The following is a 16,978-nucleotide window of genomic DNA, read 5'->3' as shown; positions in this document are numbered from 1 at the left end:
GATCTGAAACACGGTAGGACCAATACCTCGGCCGTGGCTGATCATTGTTTTAACGCTGTGGGCACACACGAAATATATTTTTCCAAGACGAAGGTACTCTGCAAACCCACTGGCTATCAACAAAGATTCGTTCATGAAGCCACCCAGATATATAAAAAGAGACAATTCCAACCGAGAAGATGAGTACAAACTGAGCAATCGTTGGAAGGACGTTAATAACCAGTTTAAGCCATAACTGGCTGTGATGTTTCCATCCTACCTGCCGTTGTTAGCAGTTATTTCCGACTCTCTGAGTTACATTACCAGGTTAAATGTCTTTACATTAACAGGCTAAATGTCTCACTAACACAGCCACCGCTGCTCCTTTCCCTCGATGTTGCGGTGGCTCTCGTTTTTTAACAGGCTAAATGTCTCACTAACACAGCCACCACTGCGGTGGTTCTCTTACATTGACATGCTAATCTCTCACAATGCAATGGCCACCTACACAGCTTTATTGTCCTTGATGCGGCGTTGGCACCCGGTTTTCTTACATTGACATGCTAATCTTACATTAAAAGGCTAAATGTCTCATTGACACAGCCACCATTGCGGTGGTTTTCCTACATTGACCTGCTAATCTTACATTAACAGATTGTCATTCTAATCTCTCACATTACAATGGCCACCTCTACAGCTTCGTAGTCGTGGAGGTATATCAGCTCTCCGATCTTACATTTACACGCAAATTCCATCTCTAGCCCCGCCTACTTACCCTTGGGCTACACCCATCTCAAACCTATATAATACCCTGCTTTAGCAGCTCTCCCACTATATTTTTTCCTGCCTCAGCAGCTCTCCCGCTATATTTTTTCACCCGATGACGATTGCTTGTGGTGCGATCGAAACGTCGTGATGTTTTTATGTTTTATTATTATTTTTCTATCTACGTGGCTTTACCGAAACACCCGAATAGAATCTATTCCTGCAGTCACGAAAGCTTTAAGTCAAGTTTAAATACTCGTCCGGGGGAAATTGGGAATATGGAAAAGTGGCCTCACTGCTGAAATCAGATTTTCATCATTTCTGGGGTTTCTCTGTAACCCAACGTATGAATTGCCATGCTGTGTTATTAAACAGCAGAGGCACACACATGCACGTGAGTTCGTGATGAATGCTGAAAACATAATAACGTGTAAACACAATCATTACAAACCATTCTCTTTATTTAAATACCTCACAGATCAGTTCCACCACTTTGATCCAGTTGTTTCACAGATTCTGCTACATTTTGCATTACTGGTTACGAGTAAGGCTAATTATGTTTTATGTCACGGTAATTCTTGGTGAAATTCATGGCCAAATGATGTGGGGGGGGGGGGGGGTAACCACTATTTCATGAAAATTTTCGAGTGAGTAGCCGAATAAAACGTACATCACTTGCCATTTCTAACATTTCACAGAATGTATTCGAATCCTCAATTTCGGTGACATCCATGAACTCTGACAAATGGTAGTCTTAGTTATGAGTGGGCCCAGAGCCCTCCTGAAGTGGAATGTGATGGTAAACATCAGAGGTGTGGACTCGAGTCATGTGACTTGGACTCGAGTCAGACTCGAGTCATGAATTTGATGACTTGTGACTCGACTTGGACTTGCATAACAATGACTTTGTCCCACCTATGAGATGTGGACTCGAGTCATGTGACTTGGACTCGAGTCAGACTCGAGTCATGAATTTGATGACTTGCGACTCGACTTGGACTTGCATAACAATGACTTTGTCCCACCTCTGGTAAACATAACACAAGTGTTTCTGGGGTTGGCACTGCCACGACGGAGTCTGGCACTTTTTTTAAGCGTGCCACCCCCCACCCCCAGACCATAGTCTGAGAACTCATGACGACATTGGCCAACTCATGACGACATTGGCCAACTCATGACGACATTGGCCAGCTCATGACGACATTTGCCTGCTCTTCATGCTGGGAGGATGCAATTCTAGCACGGGCAGGGTCCGTGCGCCGTTTAACTTTGTGAAAACAAATCGAGGGAGAGGCCCTGTTCCTGGCTGAGGGTATAGGTTGTATGTATGGATATTGAACTTCTTTGACAACAAACTAAACACAAAATGCAGTTTAAAAGAAATGAGTTTTAAATCTCATTTCTTGGATGAAAGTTGAGCATTCGAATTTGTTTCAAGAAGAACACGAGGAACATGGAGGATGCATCCCCTCCCCCCTCATGTCCTGGTCGACTGGTATTTAGTCAACCTTTATTGATAAACACTGCCTTTACTATTTGCAATTCGTGTCGTCCTTGTTGTCTATTTCACCCTTACCATTTGTTTCGCATCACTCACACAACTTTACGTACAAAAATATCTCCACTTTAAACACATTTTTCAACAATTTAAAAAAAACGTCAGGCAAAAAACTTGTGTTCTGTCTGTATGCCAATGAAACTCCATTGCTATACCCAGTTTTTAAACGTAACATGTAAATGGAACGCATTTAAATAAGTGCACTCAATCCACGTGCATCATGAACACTTTTGCAAATAGAATCCACAAATTCACAAAATTCATTCCGTGCAGAAGAACCGTACACTCAATCGGTTACGCTCGGTCATTGTGTTCAGTTGGGAAACTTGCGTTAATGCGCAACGGCATTTCTTTTATCACACCGTTACCAGGAGAAGACAATTCACGAGCAGTATTCAGATATGAAGCCCTTATATCATCCACTTTATATAACTTCTACGTAATATGTACAATTGACAGTACAGCCCTCACATCAACTTCCCCCCTGACTTGACCAACCGCTACGGACCGGTGTAGTGAGGTACGGTCAAATTGAGGCCTAAGAGATCCCTCATCCAGGAGCGGAATGACAACAGCGCTGCATGTGTACCAGTATAAGAGAAACATAAACAAGACTAAAAAAAAAATAATACAGGAACGATTTTCACATATGCCTCTTGTGTCTTGTACCAAGTGTGAACGTTTGGCTGATGCATGGTGACAAACGTGCCCATGCTGTACCACGGATGCGGGGGCAGCTCTCATCAATGCATCTCGCTGCACCGTCAAAGCGGAGGAGGAGGAGCAGCGGAGAGAGTTTTGGCCGGCGAGTTGCCACAGACAGAACGCGTCAGCCGGCATCGGGGGCAGCATCAGCTGGCGTCAGGCAGCTTGCTCAGCGGGAAGGCGACGGCGACGTCGTAGGTGGGCGGCGGGGTGAGCGGCTCCACCACTATCCTCTCCTCCCGCGCGTTCCCCTCCTCCCCCGGCAGGTTGAGCGTCTTGCGGTGGTTCGCCGCCACCTCCGACTTGATCCTGCGGATCTTGCCGTGGTCGCCCGTCGAGGCGTTGCCCCCGGGGTGCGGGTCGCGGGGGTCGCCCGCGGGGGCCGAGAGGTTCTCCGTGGAGGTGGCGATGTCGTACGACGGCAGGTAGACGTCGTCTCCCGTCGCGTCGCTGGAGCTCCGGTCAAAGGCGCTCGCGTTCACCACCTCCTCGTAGCGCGGAGCGCGGAACAGAGAGCCGTCCCTGCGAAGGATGAACGGGGTCACATTGACGCATCACGTGGACGCGTCCCCGACGCACGTCTTATCTTACTTATGTTACTGAGTTATGTAGCTCTCTTTCAGAAGCGATCTGACCACAAATGATAGCTCGACGAAGTGGCTTATCACGTGGGCATTTATAGCACGTGATGTTGATTCTAAATAATTTTCTTATTTATTTAGCGCCTTCACCAAGGTGCTGAACAAATAATTATCAATTTGTATATGATTATGCATGAAATAAACGATAATGAAAGTGACGGTGAGTGGTTAATGATAATAAGTGAGTGATGATGAATGAGTAGGGAAGTTGGGAAGACTGATGGTGTTAAGATGGGAGTGGATGGGGAAGAGGAGTTTGGGTGAATCAGGCACAATAAGGGAGCTTTAAGGAAATAATGAAAAAAGAGACAGGTCACCCATTGCACAAAAGGCAATGATGTTTTTATCTAGAGTGCCACGGTGGCGAGATCTTAACGACATCGCCTGGTATACAGGAGGTCATGGGTACGATCCCGACCCTGGCGCATGTATATTTGAAGTTTGCATGTTCACCCCATGGTCGCGTGGATTTTTCTCCAGGTCCTCCGGTTTTTCCCTCCACATTTAGAATCAACTTGCGTTTAGGGTATTTGGTTGCTTTACATTTCTACATGATAAGCCACTTAATAGAGCTATCACTTGTGGCCAGGTCGCTTCTGAAAAACAGCTGTATAGCTCAGTGGGCCTTACCTGGTAAAATAAAAATAGTTTAGTTTATCTATGGTGATGGCTTTATTCATCTCCTCACTAAACAAAGGATGCCGACCGACTGACTATTTAATAAGCAGTACGAGCATCCGCAAGGGCAAACATGCGTTATACCATAGTCCTGTGTTGTGCTGGTTTGTCTCCCCGTTTTGGTCAATGTGGTTGGTTCTCAACAGGTGATGTCCCTAATAGCAACACAACCCTCTACTACAGTTCTGTTTATTGGATCGTATTTGTGAGAGTTATCATATCCCCCCCCCCACTACCTCCATGCCTGTTATGGGTGGAGGGCTAATTCGCGAAAGCTTTCAACCAGAGTTGGAGACCGCTAATAAAGTCGGCGCGCGCGACGTGTCAAGGTTTGGAGAGCCACTCCCTTCAACAAATGGCACGCGACTTATGGGAAGAAAAAATAAATTGAGATGCGATTCTCATCAAAAGTAACCGCTCAAAAGGGACTGCACTGTGCCCATTGGATGGGTAATTCCAATAACATGTCGATACGTCGACAAAACACATTACGTCTTCACGTAACGTTTCTCCACCGGCGTCATTACAGCTTTGCAGATTGCCGCAAAGTGATTGTGCATCAAACACCACGTTTACTATTTGTCTCCTTACTGAATACTGTACCTTGTCTGGGAATTCTGCGAATTCAAACTCCGACCCGGGTCTTACAACAACAACATTCAGGTGGGTATTTGGATGAAACTTTAACGTACGTTTCCATTCAGCCATCACCGTCAGCCACGTTTCTATTCACCGCTGGGTGATGGCATCCCAACGCAGTCGCCATCCGTCACCATCTTGCGATGCCACAATCCATCTCACTGCTGCTGCCCATGGGCTAATCCCTTTACAACCCTGTGTTTGCAATTCCATCACCCGGTCTCATCCACCGGCCCCATCTCGCGATGATTTGTCCTGCCCTAGTCGACTTACTTACGTCTCTAACCTGCGTCTCTAGCTCACACTCTCTCTAAGGATACGAGCCATAGAGGAGTGGGAAACCCACCTTTGACCAATGATTTATATTCGTGCTATGAAGATGTCACAGGTTTTAGGCACGAAACAGGAAGGTCCTTATCCAGATGCAAAAGGGGTGGCCCCAGAACGGTTCAGTCATGAAGAAGCGTCATTTCCTGAAATGCCGCTTATTATGTGTTTTAAGGCTGCAGTGTTATTGACGAATGCGTTGACGTTCTTCATTATTGGTGATTGTGCACCGCTGCCAATGTAGCATCGCCATGTAATTTCATTTTTATTTTTTGGAAAGATCCGTTTCATCTTTAAAGAAGTCTGGGAACTGTCTTACGGAGAACGGCGTTGTGTAATAAGGTGGCGAGTCTACCGCAGAACATCTGGACAAAACTGTGCCAAAATTCCTTTGCTTGCGGTTGTGCCAATGCTCCTCATACTAATGGGTTCCAGCAGGTCGAATCACACGTGTCCGAGGTTCCAGGTTTGAGCTGAACATATTGAGATTAATATTTGTCTTTACACGCACGCGCGTGTGCATACATAACGCCGATAGAGACCTCACTGACGTAACCACAGCTACTTAGTGCATCAAGAGCTCATAAAAAAGTACCACTTTGCAGTAAGTAAATTGTGGGTATACTATGGATATGCTGGCCCCAGTCATAGGAATGTGGTATTTATATTCTACACGTCATAGCAGGTAACATGTGAGACTAGGCTCTAAGGAAAGCTGTCTCGGGTGTGGACCAATCAACTTCAAGGACAGTGCATACAGAGTTATGTTTTTTGTTTGCATTATGACTGCAGGTATTGTGGTCTATGCAAACATGACTCCTTGTAAAAAAGGTGTCAGTTTTGGTGCCAGATAGAAGGGTAAAAAAACCAATTATCATATTTTTTACTAGCAAATGAGGTTCCAATGGCAGAATTTGAAACTCGCACCCTTCCGATTGTGAGCCGCGAGCCTCTGCCACTGCGCACAGCGTTAAAGTGTAATGTGAGGATATATCCGGGTCGTTGACGGATTACAACTCGTCACGATGATTGGCTCTGCCGGTCCTGGTCCATAGCCAATGGGGGGAAGCCTAGCGGCGTGGCCCTGACGTAATGGAAAGGTGACAGCTGTAAGTAGAGGATTGGTTATGCTGGCTTTAGCCACAGCCAATGGGGAGACGAGTCAGGGGCGTGGTCCCGGGAGCCTACGGTGAAATCTGGAAGATTCCATAGAGGCTAACCAGGATTGGTGGAAACGTACCACGTGACCTGGGTATTAAATAGGGGTGGAGACGAACAACACGTGGTCAGAACTGGAACGAACGAAGGGAAGAGGCCACGCGAGAGCGGGGGTCCAGGCTGCCACATGGCTGCGCGCGTCTCTTTCTATCCCTCTCACGCTGTCTGTCAGCAGCGTGAAGGAGTGTTGTAATGAAAGACGAATAAAGACCGGATTCCAGAAGTCGCTTCAACGACCTTTATTACAAAATGATGCTTTCAGGATGAGCTCACCGCGTCGGCCCAGCACTGACCTGTCCATGATGACCCCACCGTCGGCGATCGCCTCCGCGCGCACCTCCGGGACGGGCGGCTGGCGGTGGCGGGCGACGCACACCGACCAGGTGATGCCGATCACCAGGAGGCAACCCCCCACCCCGCAGAACATCACCACGGTCCGCGTGGACGACTGGCCGATGGACGGCGTAGACGGCTGGTCGACGGAGGTGCCGTTCCAAATCCGGTCCGGGTTTTCCACGGCTCTTCAAGAACACGTGGGGGGACACAAGGTGGTGTAGGACATCACTCTGGGGCAGACTGCTGGTCGCTCATTCTCCTCTGCCATCCCAATATGGTCTGGAATTCCCTCCCCCCAGAAATCCTACCTACCTTTTACCTACCAACTACCAATTTTTATTTCACCAGGTAAGGCCCACTGAGCTATGTAGCCCTTTTTTAGAAGCTGCCTGGCCACAAATTATAGCTAAACGAAGTGGCTTATCATCACATGGAAATGTTTCGGAGCCAAATACTCTAAAGGCACATTTATAAATATGGAGGGAAAAACTGGAGGACCCAGAGAAAAATCCAAGCTACCACGGGGAGAACACGCAAACTCCAAATATACAGAAGGCGTCAGGGTCAAGATAGAACCCACGGCGTCCGACGCACCAGGTGAGGTAGTTAACACCTCGCCACCGCGGCTTGTAAAATAATCAAGTGGCCTTTAAACATCAATGAAAGAAAGTATCGAAATTTTCGGGGGTCACAAACCTCTGAAGGACCCCCCACGAAACAATCGTAAGGGCCATATTCCCCTGAAAAACGTCCATGTGAGTGGCATATGTGAGACGCGTTTTTTGCTTGTGCACACCAGTGCAGAATGTACACCATAATATAGGTAATTTTTTTGGGATGATATTGAACGCGAAAATCTACATGTTAAACAGAATGTTCGGTCCGGCGCTCCGTTACATAACCGCTCTCACCTCCAGGACAGCATGAGGATGCCAAGCATGAGGATGCCGATGCCCAGGGCCAGGGTTGCGTAACGAAGGCCAGAGCACTTCTCTTGAGACATCGCCAGCTTGTCTCTCGACCCCTTTGATCTACGGGGTGGGGGGAGGGGGAGAAAGCAGCAAAAAAAACGAGGATTTGAACGTTCGCACGAGCTCCGGTGATGTAAAAAATATCTGAAATCGCCGTGACGTTGTGTAACTCTGCAAAGAATCTTACGCTTCGGATGGGTTCACACTGAGAGGTGCACACGGCGATGTGAAACACATGCAGGTGACGACCAAGGCAAGTGGGATGTTTTTATTCTTATTTATTGATTGCAACATTTCACCTGTATAATCACCTGAGATGCAACGTCTCATTTGCAAGAATGGCAGAGGGATGGCTGACTGATGCGTAACATCGCAAACACGCAACGGCACCCACACAAAACACATTAAAATCTACCGTATACACTGTATACATTTACACAACCTTAAGTTTACAAAAAATTTTTTTTTTTATCTTACCAGGTAAGGCTCACAGAGCTGTATAGCTCTTTTTCAGAAGCGACCTGGCCACAAATGATCGCTCAATAAAGTGGCTTATCATGTGCACATTTATAGCAGCCAAATACTCTAAACGCATGTTTCTAAATGTGGAGGGGAAAACCAGAGGACCCGGAGAAAATTCCACGTGACCATGGGGAGAACATGCAAACTCGAAATATACAACAGGCGTCGGGGTCGGGCTCAAACTCACAACCTCCTGCATACCAGGCGAGGTAATTCACATCTCACCACCGTGGAAATATGTCAACAGACGTCACCTCACTCATGCACAGCACAACATGCAGCAAAACCCACTGTTGTACTATACTATGTGGCAGTGGCAACTGGTTTCTCTTCAGTCTGAGCCTCCAGTAAACTTAGTTCAACATTAGTAGCGACTGGTGCAGGATCAACATTGGGGAGACAAAGGCGGTCGGGAGTTGGCAGCGCGACCCCACTGCCACGTGGTTGGAGTGGCGCGTGCAGTACCCCGTGCAGGCTGAGCGGGGCAAGTCTGCGGAGCTCGCTACGGTCCACGCCGCGTGTGTGGGAGCTTCCAGCCCGCTCTGTGTCTGCGAGTCTATAGCGCCGTGCGTCCAACATGTGTCATCGGCTGCGGCGGGGGGTTGCTCGTGCGCTGTACATCAAGGCCCGTCGTTGTACCGTACTATGCTCCTGCGTCTATGCTCCTGCGTCTATGCTCCCTGCCTTCATTCTGCCACGCTGACCAGCGCAATGAAATTGTGCTGAAAGTCACCCCTCACGACCCCGCAAACTGCATGGAGATGGTCCTCATTCAGCAGTGCTTTAACTCGAGAGTTATGCATGTACACACATGTACATGTACACACATGTACATGCTATGGTACAACTTTCAGCTGGAGGAAGTGAGAACCAATCTGAGGAGACAGCGTGGGTGGGCAGGTCGGGTTCAAAGATTCAAAGATGTCGAGGTGGCGGTGTCATCAGCAGAGAAATGTGGCGCCACGGTGGCTAGGAGATGTTAACGACCTCGCCTGGCTTACAGGAGGTCGTGGGTTCGATCACAACCCTGACGCCTGCTGTCTATTTGGACTTTGCATGTTCTCTCTCCCCGTGGATTTTTCTCCTTGTTTTCTCTCCACATTTAGAATCAACGTGCATTTAAAAGTCTTTGGCTGCGATACATTCCCACGCGATAAGCCACTTTGTTGACCTATCACTTTTGGCGAAGGTTGCTTCTGAAAAAGAGCTGTACGGGCGGCCCTCGTGTTAGGAACCTAATTCGTTCCTGAGGCCCGTTCTTAAGTCGAACGGTTCCTAAGTCGGAACACATCAATGCACCGTGTTTAAATGATCAGCGGTATGAAATATGTTCCGGTTCAACAAAAAGGGAAGCATAAGCAGCGCCCATGAAGGCATGTAACACTGTAAAAAAAATGCCGTGCAGTAAATAAACATAAAATAAAGTAACAAAGAGAAAAAAAACTTTTATTTTCACTTACATTGAGCCCTGATGCTATCTTGGGGGCAATGAGTCACCACAATTGCACACACACAAAGATCCCCCGTGTAGCCTTAACATACTGTGGGGGCAAGTGCTGTTAGCGAGCAGCACCTATGAAGACCGGCACGGCACACGAAGGGGTGGGTGGCCAGCACCACGCCCGGCCGCCTTTGTCTCCCCAGTGGCGACGTTTACACACCACACCAGGTACTCAGTTGAGGCCGAGTCGACCTGGAGGAGGCCCAGGTCCCAGTCAGATAATCGTCACCGGTGTTGATCGTGAGCGAGAATTGAACTTTAGTCGCCAGGTTGGTAGGACAGTTCGCGAGGCGTTCAACTATCGCTTCCCCCAATACCAGCAGCCACCATTCGCCACTAAGTGGCAGCCATGTCACCACGGCGCCTGTGCCAGGCGAGGTGCACTTTGAGGTCACTTTCACACACACACAGGAACTGGTGTTGGCTGTGAGCAAGAATCGAACTCGCGTCGACGCTTTTGTATTGTAGCATAGCGCTGACCGCTCCACTACCGCTCCCCACACACTCACTTTCACACACACACGCGCAAACACTCGCTCATGACACCTCGCGGAGGATCACTCCTCTGAATAAAATACCTCTGTGGTTCCATTTCGAGGTCGCGTTTTAAGTGAACGCGTTTTAAGTGTGCGTGTTCATCGGTCGAGGATTGCCTGTATATCTAAGTGGGCTTTACCTGGTAAACATTTCTAGTTTAAGAGTTTACTTTGGAAATCAAGATGCGTCATCGATTGTTGGGTTTGGCGTTCATCAGCCGACAGCCAAACGAATTAAATAGTCACGCAGTGCACACGCATTGAGACAACGTGCCAGTTCCTATTGCTCCAGCTCACCGGCAAGTTGAGGAGCACGCCTCACAAAAACAACATTTTCGCAAACAGTCCCCTTTACAAACGTGGCAATGAGGAGATTGTGTTGGTGGTTTTCTGCTTCTGAAGAATTCTCATCCACTGACCGCCGCGCTGGGACAGTGAGAATCAACGCGTCCTGACAAACGATTCGCTCGCGTTGTGGCGCAGGCCTTCGACGTGCCTACACCCGTTAAGTTATAGAACTTACGCGCATTCAGTTATAGACCCCAAGCGTTAAGTTGTAGAACCTCCATGTTAAGTTCTAAAACCTACACATTAAGTTATAGACCCTAAGCGTTAAGTTATAGAACTTACGCGCCAAGTGACAAAACTTACACGTTTAGCTATAGAACATACTCACTAAGTTATAGAATGTATGCGATACTTCATTTGCTTTTGAAGGCATATCCCGTACACTCGTACAGCATGGGCTGGGGATCGCAGTCACCCGCAATGCATGCCAACTCGGTAACGTTACATGCGCAACCGAACTTACTCCGACTTTCCTCTCAACAGCCGATTGAATGCTGTGAAAGGGATGGCTCCCGTGTCTCGCCGTGGTGGAGACTGTAAACATTGTGTAATGAGTGTTAACATTGTGTCATGAGTGCATTGAGATTGGTCGGTCAAGGAGTGATTTGCTGCTCACAGGAGCACTGGGATTGGGAGACAAGTGAAAGATTTAGAAGTACAAGTTGCTTTCCCTTCAGGTTCTGCTTGTCACTCGTGGCGAGTCTGTGATGGATTGGCAGGGTGGCAGCGTGTGTGCCTCTACTTATGTACGTGTGTACGTTGAACCTCTTTCGCACCGTATGTAGCCAACTGTGCTAATCGGAGGTGCGGTGAGGGGGACAACAACTAACAAAAACAAAGTGTTAATACTCACGCCTTAGAGCAACACATTCCTGGGCTCGATTATAAACTCAGGCGCGTTCCTGTGTGGAGTTTGGACGTTCTCCCTCTGTTCTGCGTGGGTTTCTGTCTGGGTTTACATGTGGGTCTTTACTTGGGTGTCTGTGTGGGTTTCCTCGCGGTTCTCCAGTTTCTTCCCCCATAGCTAAAAAAAAACAAAAAACCCATGGCGATGTAACTGGTATCGGCTAAACATTCCAAAGGGCGAAAAATAAAATACCCACAACTTACTCAATTGGGATAAACACACAGCAGCGGCAACACAAACATCACCCCCCTCTCCCTAACTGCTAAAAACACCTGGCAAGACCCTCTTGACAAAGGGTCCTGAGACTCGGTGAGGCTTCCCGGGGTAAAGAAGTGTAATAACAACAACACGCGTAGTTCATCATCTTGAGACTTCGGTGAGAATTCAGACGGCGCTCAACAGCTGACACGCGTGTGGTTATAAACGCTATCGTGCAGAGGCAAACAGTTCAGATGGAAGTAGAACATGGATTGTGAGGGCAAAGTGCGACCCCCATTACAGGTTTCAACTCGAGTCTCGTATAGGCCCAGTGATGGCAGGCAAATCGCTGTCGCCACCAGCATGGGAGGCCACGATGATAATTTTTGCTATTTGAGAAAACGGCAAATAGTGGCAAATCGCCAGATGATGCTGGATGTAATTACCAGCGAAACGTCGTACTCAGTTTGTAAATGTTGTGGATTCACTCTTCAACACACCGGTGGGCTGAAGTAGTAACTATGTGGTATTTTTTTACGTCACAAATCCCTTAGTGATTGGCAGTGTTGGGTGGTGATGGAGGGTTTCGACACATTTATACTCATGCAATCTAACCCAAAAACCTTTATTATGAATAAAATTGGTCGCGAAAGTCTACGTGTTCAACTGATCTATAATTGACTGTTGTTTTTGGGTTATATCACGTAAATATAAATGTGTCGTTAAACTCGCCACCACCCGACACAGCCAATTAGTGAGTTTTGTAGTAAGGTTTGTTTACGTGCCAAACCTTACTAATTGGCCGTGTTGGGTGGTGGCGGGTTTCACGACACATATTTAGGCGATCTAACCCGCCCCCAAAAAATAAACCTCTTATGGAGAATACTGGTCGGAAAAGCCTACTACGTGTTCAACTGCAGATAATGCGCGCTGGGACTTTTACGTGAGAAATTCGAGTGGCAAATTCAAATACAAATGTGAGGCACGCGCGCGAACCAATTTGAACTGCACCACTCCAGTTCCCACGACAGAAACGAAGCTGAATCACGCGGGAGCGCAAACAGGCTGCCTCTTTCACCAACCCACACTGACTGGCGTGGTGAAGTATGGTCAACCGACGCCAACCTCTGATTAGAAGGGGTGGCTACGTACACTGTGATCCAGAAACTGTGGAGGCAGCAAGGGTTGGTGGATCGCACACAGATGTTTTCTCAGAGCGCTCCGGTTTTCTCCAACGTGTACAAATACAACTTTGTATGTACGTATGTTGAACTTCTTTCGCACCGTACGTAGCCAACCGTGCTAATCAGATGTGTGGGGGAAGGGCAACAAACTAAATACAAAAATTAGTGAGAAAGAAATGAGTTTTCAATATGAGATTTAAAAGTGCACAGCTCCCGCTGGTTTCCTAATATCGAAAGGAAGAGCGTTCCAGACGGCCGTAGAAGTGCATCTGAAAGCGCGAGATGCGGTGAGCGTCTTTGTTCGATGGCCAGCCAAAATCCGTTGCTAGAATGACCGGATTTTGGGTGATGGTTATGTTCCTTGACGAAAAAACTGACTTGAGAACTTGGGCAATTGTTGGTAGCGCCGGCTCACCGCCTTGCTACTGCCTTCCAAGTTCGGCTCTGTGGTTCCTCAGCGATGTAATTTGCATGAACGATGACGCGATATATATACACAACTCAACATCGTTAACTGCGAGGCTCAGGAGTGTTGAGGCACATTTGTTCGGTGTTCTCAAATGACTCCGGGAGATAGGCAGCGCATGTACAACTCACACACACGACCCACGTCCATCGTGGCAGAGATTTAATTTTAATATGTAACTTTATTACATTTGTATTTGGTATCTAAATTACACATCTCAAAGTAATTGGTGATCTGCATCTAAACAACTTGCCATGTGAGTCAGCCGTAGAGCAAGCAGACTCAGCAAGCAGGTTCTCAGCAGTCAGAAGGTTGTGAGTTCCAATCCTGGTTGGGGGTTAATACAGCCTTACAAATAAATGTTAATTATTATTTGTATTTCCATTTTGTGGTGAAGCAGGCAGTGAATCACTCCGATCCACCTCTGCCATATGAATGTGGAATTGACACCACTGGCTCAGGGCTGTAAAGGAAAATTTAAAAAAAACTATTTTTTATTTACCAGGTAAGGCCCCATTGAGCTATGTAACTCTTTTTGAGAAGCGACCTGGCCATAAATAAGAGTTGAACTTAGTGACTTATCACGTGGACACTTATAGCAGAAGCCAAATACTGACGTTGATTTTAAACGTGAAGGGAAAAACAGGAGGACCTGGAGAAAAATATACGTGACTACAGGCAGAACACGCAGACTCCAAATATACAGCAGGCATCAGGGTCGGGATCGAACACACGCCCTCCTGCACACAAGGGGAGGTAGTTGACATCTCCTAGCCACAGCAACGGCGAAGAGCACTGCCTTAACCCTCATTTTAAGCAGGGAACTCGCTTCAATGCGCATCCAAATTACACCGAGACACAGTGAACCAGTAACTAGTTACTCACACCACATTGCGCCAGTGATTTGTAATTTGAATTACAAATCCGGCCCATGCTGGGCATCTGTGAAATAGCTCATCAGGTTCCTCGAATATAAATAAATGTTCTAATTCTGAATGTATTTTTCCCGTCTTTACGTGGCAGTGGAGGTTCCAGCTCAGCCACACAACGTCCAGAACTCTGGGGGGCGGTGGGGGGTGGTGGGGAGTAGGGGGTAAGTGGGGGACTGTCGATGGAGCGAGAGAGATCAAGAGTGACTTCCTAGACAAAGCGGAAAGGTCACAGACTTTGCATTAACCCGCAAGGTTCCTGTGCACCAGGTACCTCTGACCCCGTCTCTTCAGTGCACATAAACACAAACGGGGTTGAACGGCCGTGTCAGCCAGGTCTCTACACCCTGCCGCTATAAACGGGCGTCACGTTAGATAATTTCCCCCCACGCGCACCCTGCCCTTCCGCCCCGGGTGCACTTGATGCCACAGACCCAGGCAGTTGTGTAAAGGTAAAGCAGCCAAGAGCGAGGATAGATTGACTCAAGAGCCGGGGTTACTGCCTTCATCCTGTGACACATGTCTCACCGCTCAATTTGCATAGGCAAAGGAGACTCCATGTCACAAACGTTACCGGGAACATTTCAGAGTTTGGGGTGCGTTATAGAACCTGTCTCAGACAAGCGGAGATAAGTCGACTGGGATTGGCTGGGGTAGGATGCGTCGTGACTCGAGAGGAAAGCCACATTGGGGTGAGAAAGGTGGAGACCGAGGCCTGGAGAGAGAGAGAAAGGTGGTTCTAATCGGTGAGCCAGGATGCGGAGTGAGGAGTGGACGTGGAGATGGTGGCCCAGGACAGCAGTAAGTGGAGAAAGAGGAGCAGGAAGGGAGATGCCACATGAGTGGGTGGAGAATCGCAGAAAGAAGTATAATCTCGCACACCGAGTAAATCCTTGCAACGTAAAGCAACCTTGAACGCTCCTCCTGCTTTCATTCAGCATTGGGTAGAGTACGGCGAACGATGATGACATTGCGAATATACATAGCCTCTCAAGATTTCCCAGATGAAACCGCGAGTGGCAACCCCGGCAATGTAAATAATGGCACGGATCACCTTCGTTCTCGCCGCAATGCTTGCTCCTCGGTGTCATTGACTTGTGACCCGCCCGCTGGCCATTCCCGTGTTGTTTAGCAAACGGCGTTGTCTGGGGTCTCTCTTGCAACAGAGCCACCCTTTCTCAATGGACTCAACGCGATAATGAATTCATTGATAGAGCAAACACCGCCCCGCCCCCCCACAGACACCTCGGCAAACAGAGCTCTGATTTATTAAGCTCATATTTCCCGTGAAAACACACGCCCGTTTACACTGCTGTCTCTCTCAGTGCCAGCGAGTTCAGTGCCGGATTATCCTCGGACCAAAAGTAGCTACGTATGCTACCGGCCCCGCATTTTCAAGGGCCCCGCGCTAAATGCTTTCAATCTATCAATTCCGGTTCAGTGATTCTGCACTTGCTCTATTACTATATACTCGCCTTTTGCCCGTCCAAGGACGGGTGTATTTCAGTAAATCTGAAACTTGCAAGCGAAAAGTAGACCACGACGTGATATTTATTGACAGACTTATTTCATTTAAAGGTTATAATCCGTTGTTCATCGTGACGTCCTTTTTACTTCTATGTCTCAATAGCGTTATGGAGATCGCGTGACGTGAGGGTTCCGCTCATGATTATTAATGAGAGCGGGTGCTACATGTGGAGTGACGTCATCCGCTCATGATTATTAATGAGGGGGGGGGGGTCCATGTGGAGGACGTCACCTGTTCATGATTATTAATGAGCGGGGCTGGCCGACGTGGAGTGACGTCACGTACGGGACACACAGACATTCTTGGCTCATTATAGTAGTAAATGCTACAGGCCCCGCACGAGCTTAATCCGGCACTGAGCGAGTTGTAACAATGGCGTGCCTCGTGGGTTTGCACGACGAACCCAGCGACCCACGTTTGATTCCCGGCCATGGCTAACGTCAGCGTATGTTGAACTTCTTTCGCTGCGGGGAGGGATATCGACCCCATCCCTGGCTCACACATTCACCAAAGACAAAGATCCCCCGTATAACCTGTAACAGACTGCTGGGGCAAGTGCACGTACACACAGATACAACAAAGATACCCTGTATAGCCTTAACAGACTGTTGAGGCAAGTGCTGTTAGCGAGCACCTATGAAGGCTGACACGGCACACGAGGGGGTGGGTGGTCAGCACCACGCCCGGTCGCCTTTTTCTCCCAAGTGGCGACGTTTGCACACCGCACCAGGTACTCATTTAGGTCGAGTTGACCTTGGGAAGGCCTAGGAGCGGTGACCGTGAGTGGGTTTCAAACTCGGGTCGCCGGGTTCAGAGCATAGTGTAGCCGGTGCGCGCTGCACTGACAAGCGTGGTGAAACAGGGCTGCCACACTCTTCCCACTTACAGACCAAACCTGGACAACACTGCAGCACGCTGCAATAAAGTTCAACACGATGCCACTAAATCACGGTTTCAAATCAATTGCTGCCGACCTCATGAAGAATCCATTCGGATCTCTCGCAGGGTAGTTCAAACCCCCCCCCCCCCCTCGTGTTTAGAG

General features: G+C 48.2%; 1 protein-coding gene across 1 annotated transcript in view; it reads right to left on the bottom strand.

The window, feature by feature from the left end:
- Positions 1-1,187: 1,187 nt before the first annotated feature.
- Positions 1,188-16,978, bottom strand: part of TMEM51 (transmembrane protein 51) — a 47,649-nt gene continuing 31,858 nt past the window's right edge. The window contains exons 2-4 of the mRNA XM_078607635.1: positions 7,758-7,877; positions 6,804-7,031; positions 1,188-3,529 (exon numbers count right to left, since the gene is read on the bottom strand). Of these exons, the coding sequence (XP_078463761.1) occupies positions 3,154-3,529; positions 6,804-7,031; positions 7,758-7,849 (696 nt within the window). The 5' untranslated portion in view covers positions 7,850-7,877 and the 3' untranslated portion in view covers positions 1,188-3,153. The remainder of the gene's footprint in view (positions 3,530-6,803; positions 7,032-7,757; positions 7,878-16,978) is intronic.

This window comes from Lampetra planeri, chromosome 28, assembly GCF_965212315.1.
Source record: "Lampetra planeri chromosome 28, kcLamPlan1.2.h2, whole genome shotgun sequence".
Taxonomy (NCBI): domain Eukaryota; kingdom Metazoa; phylum Chordata; class Hyperoartia; order Petromyzontiformes; family Petromyzontidae; genus Lampetra; species Lampetra planeri.
This window is presented reverse-complemented; position numbering and strand designations above follow the sequence as displayed.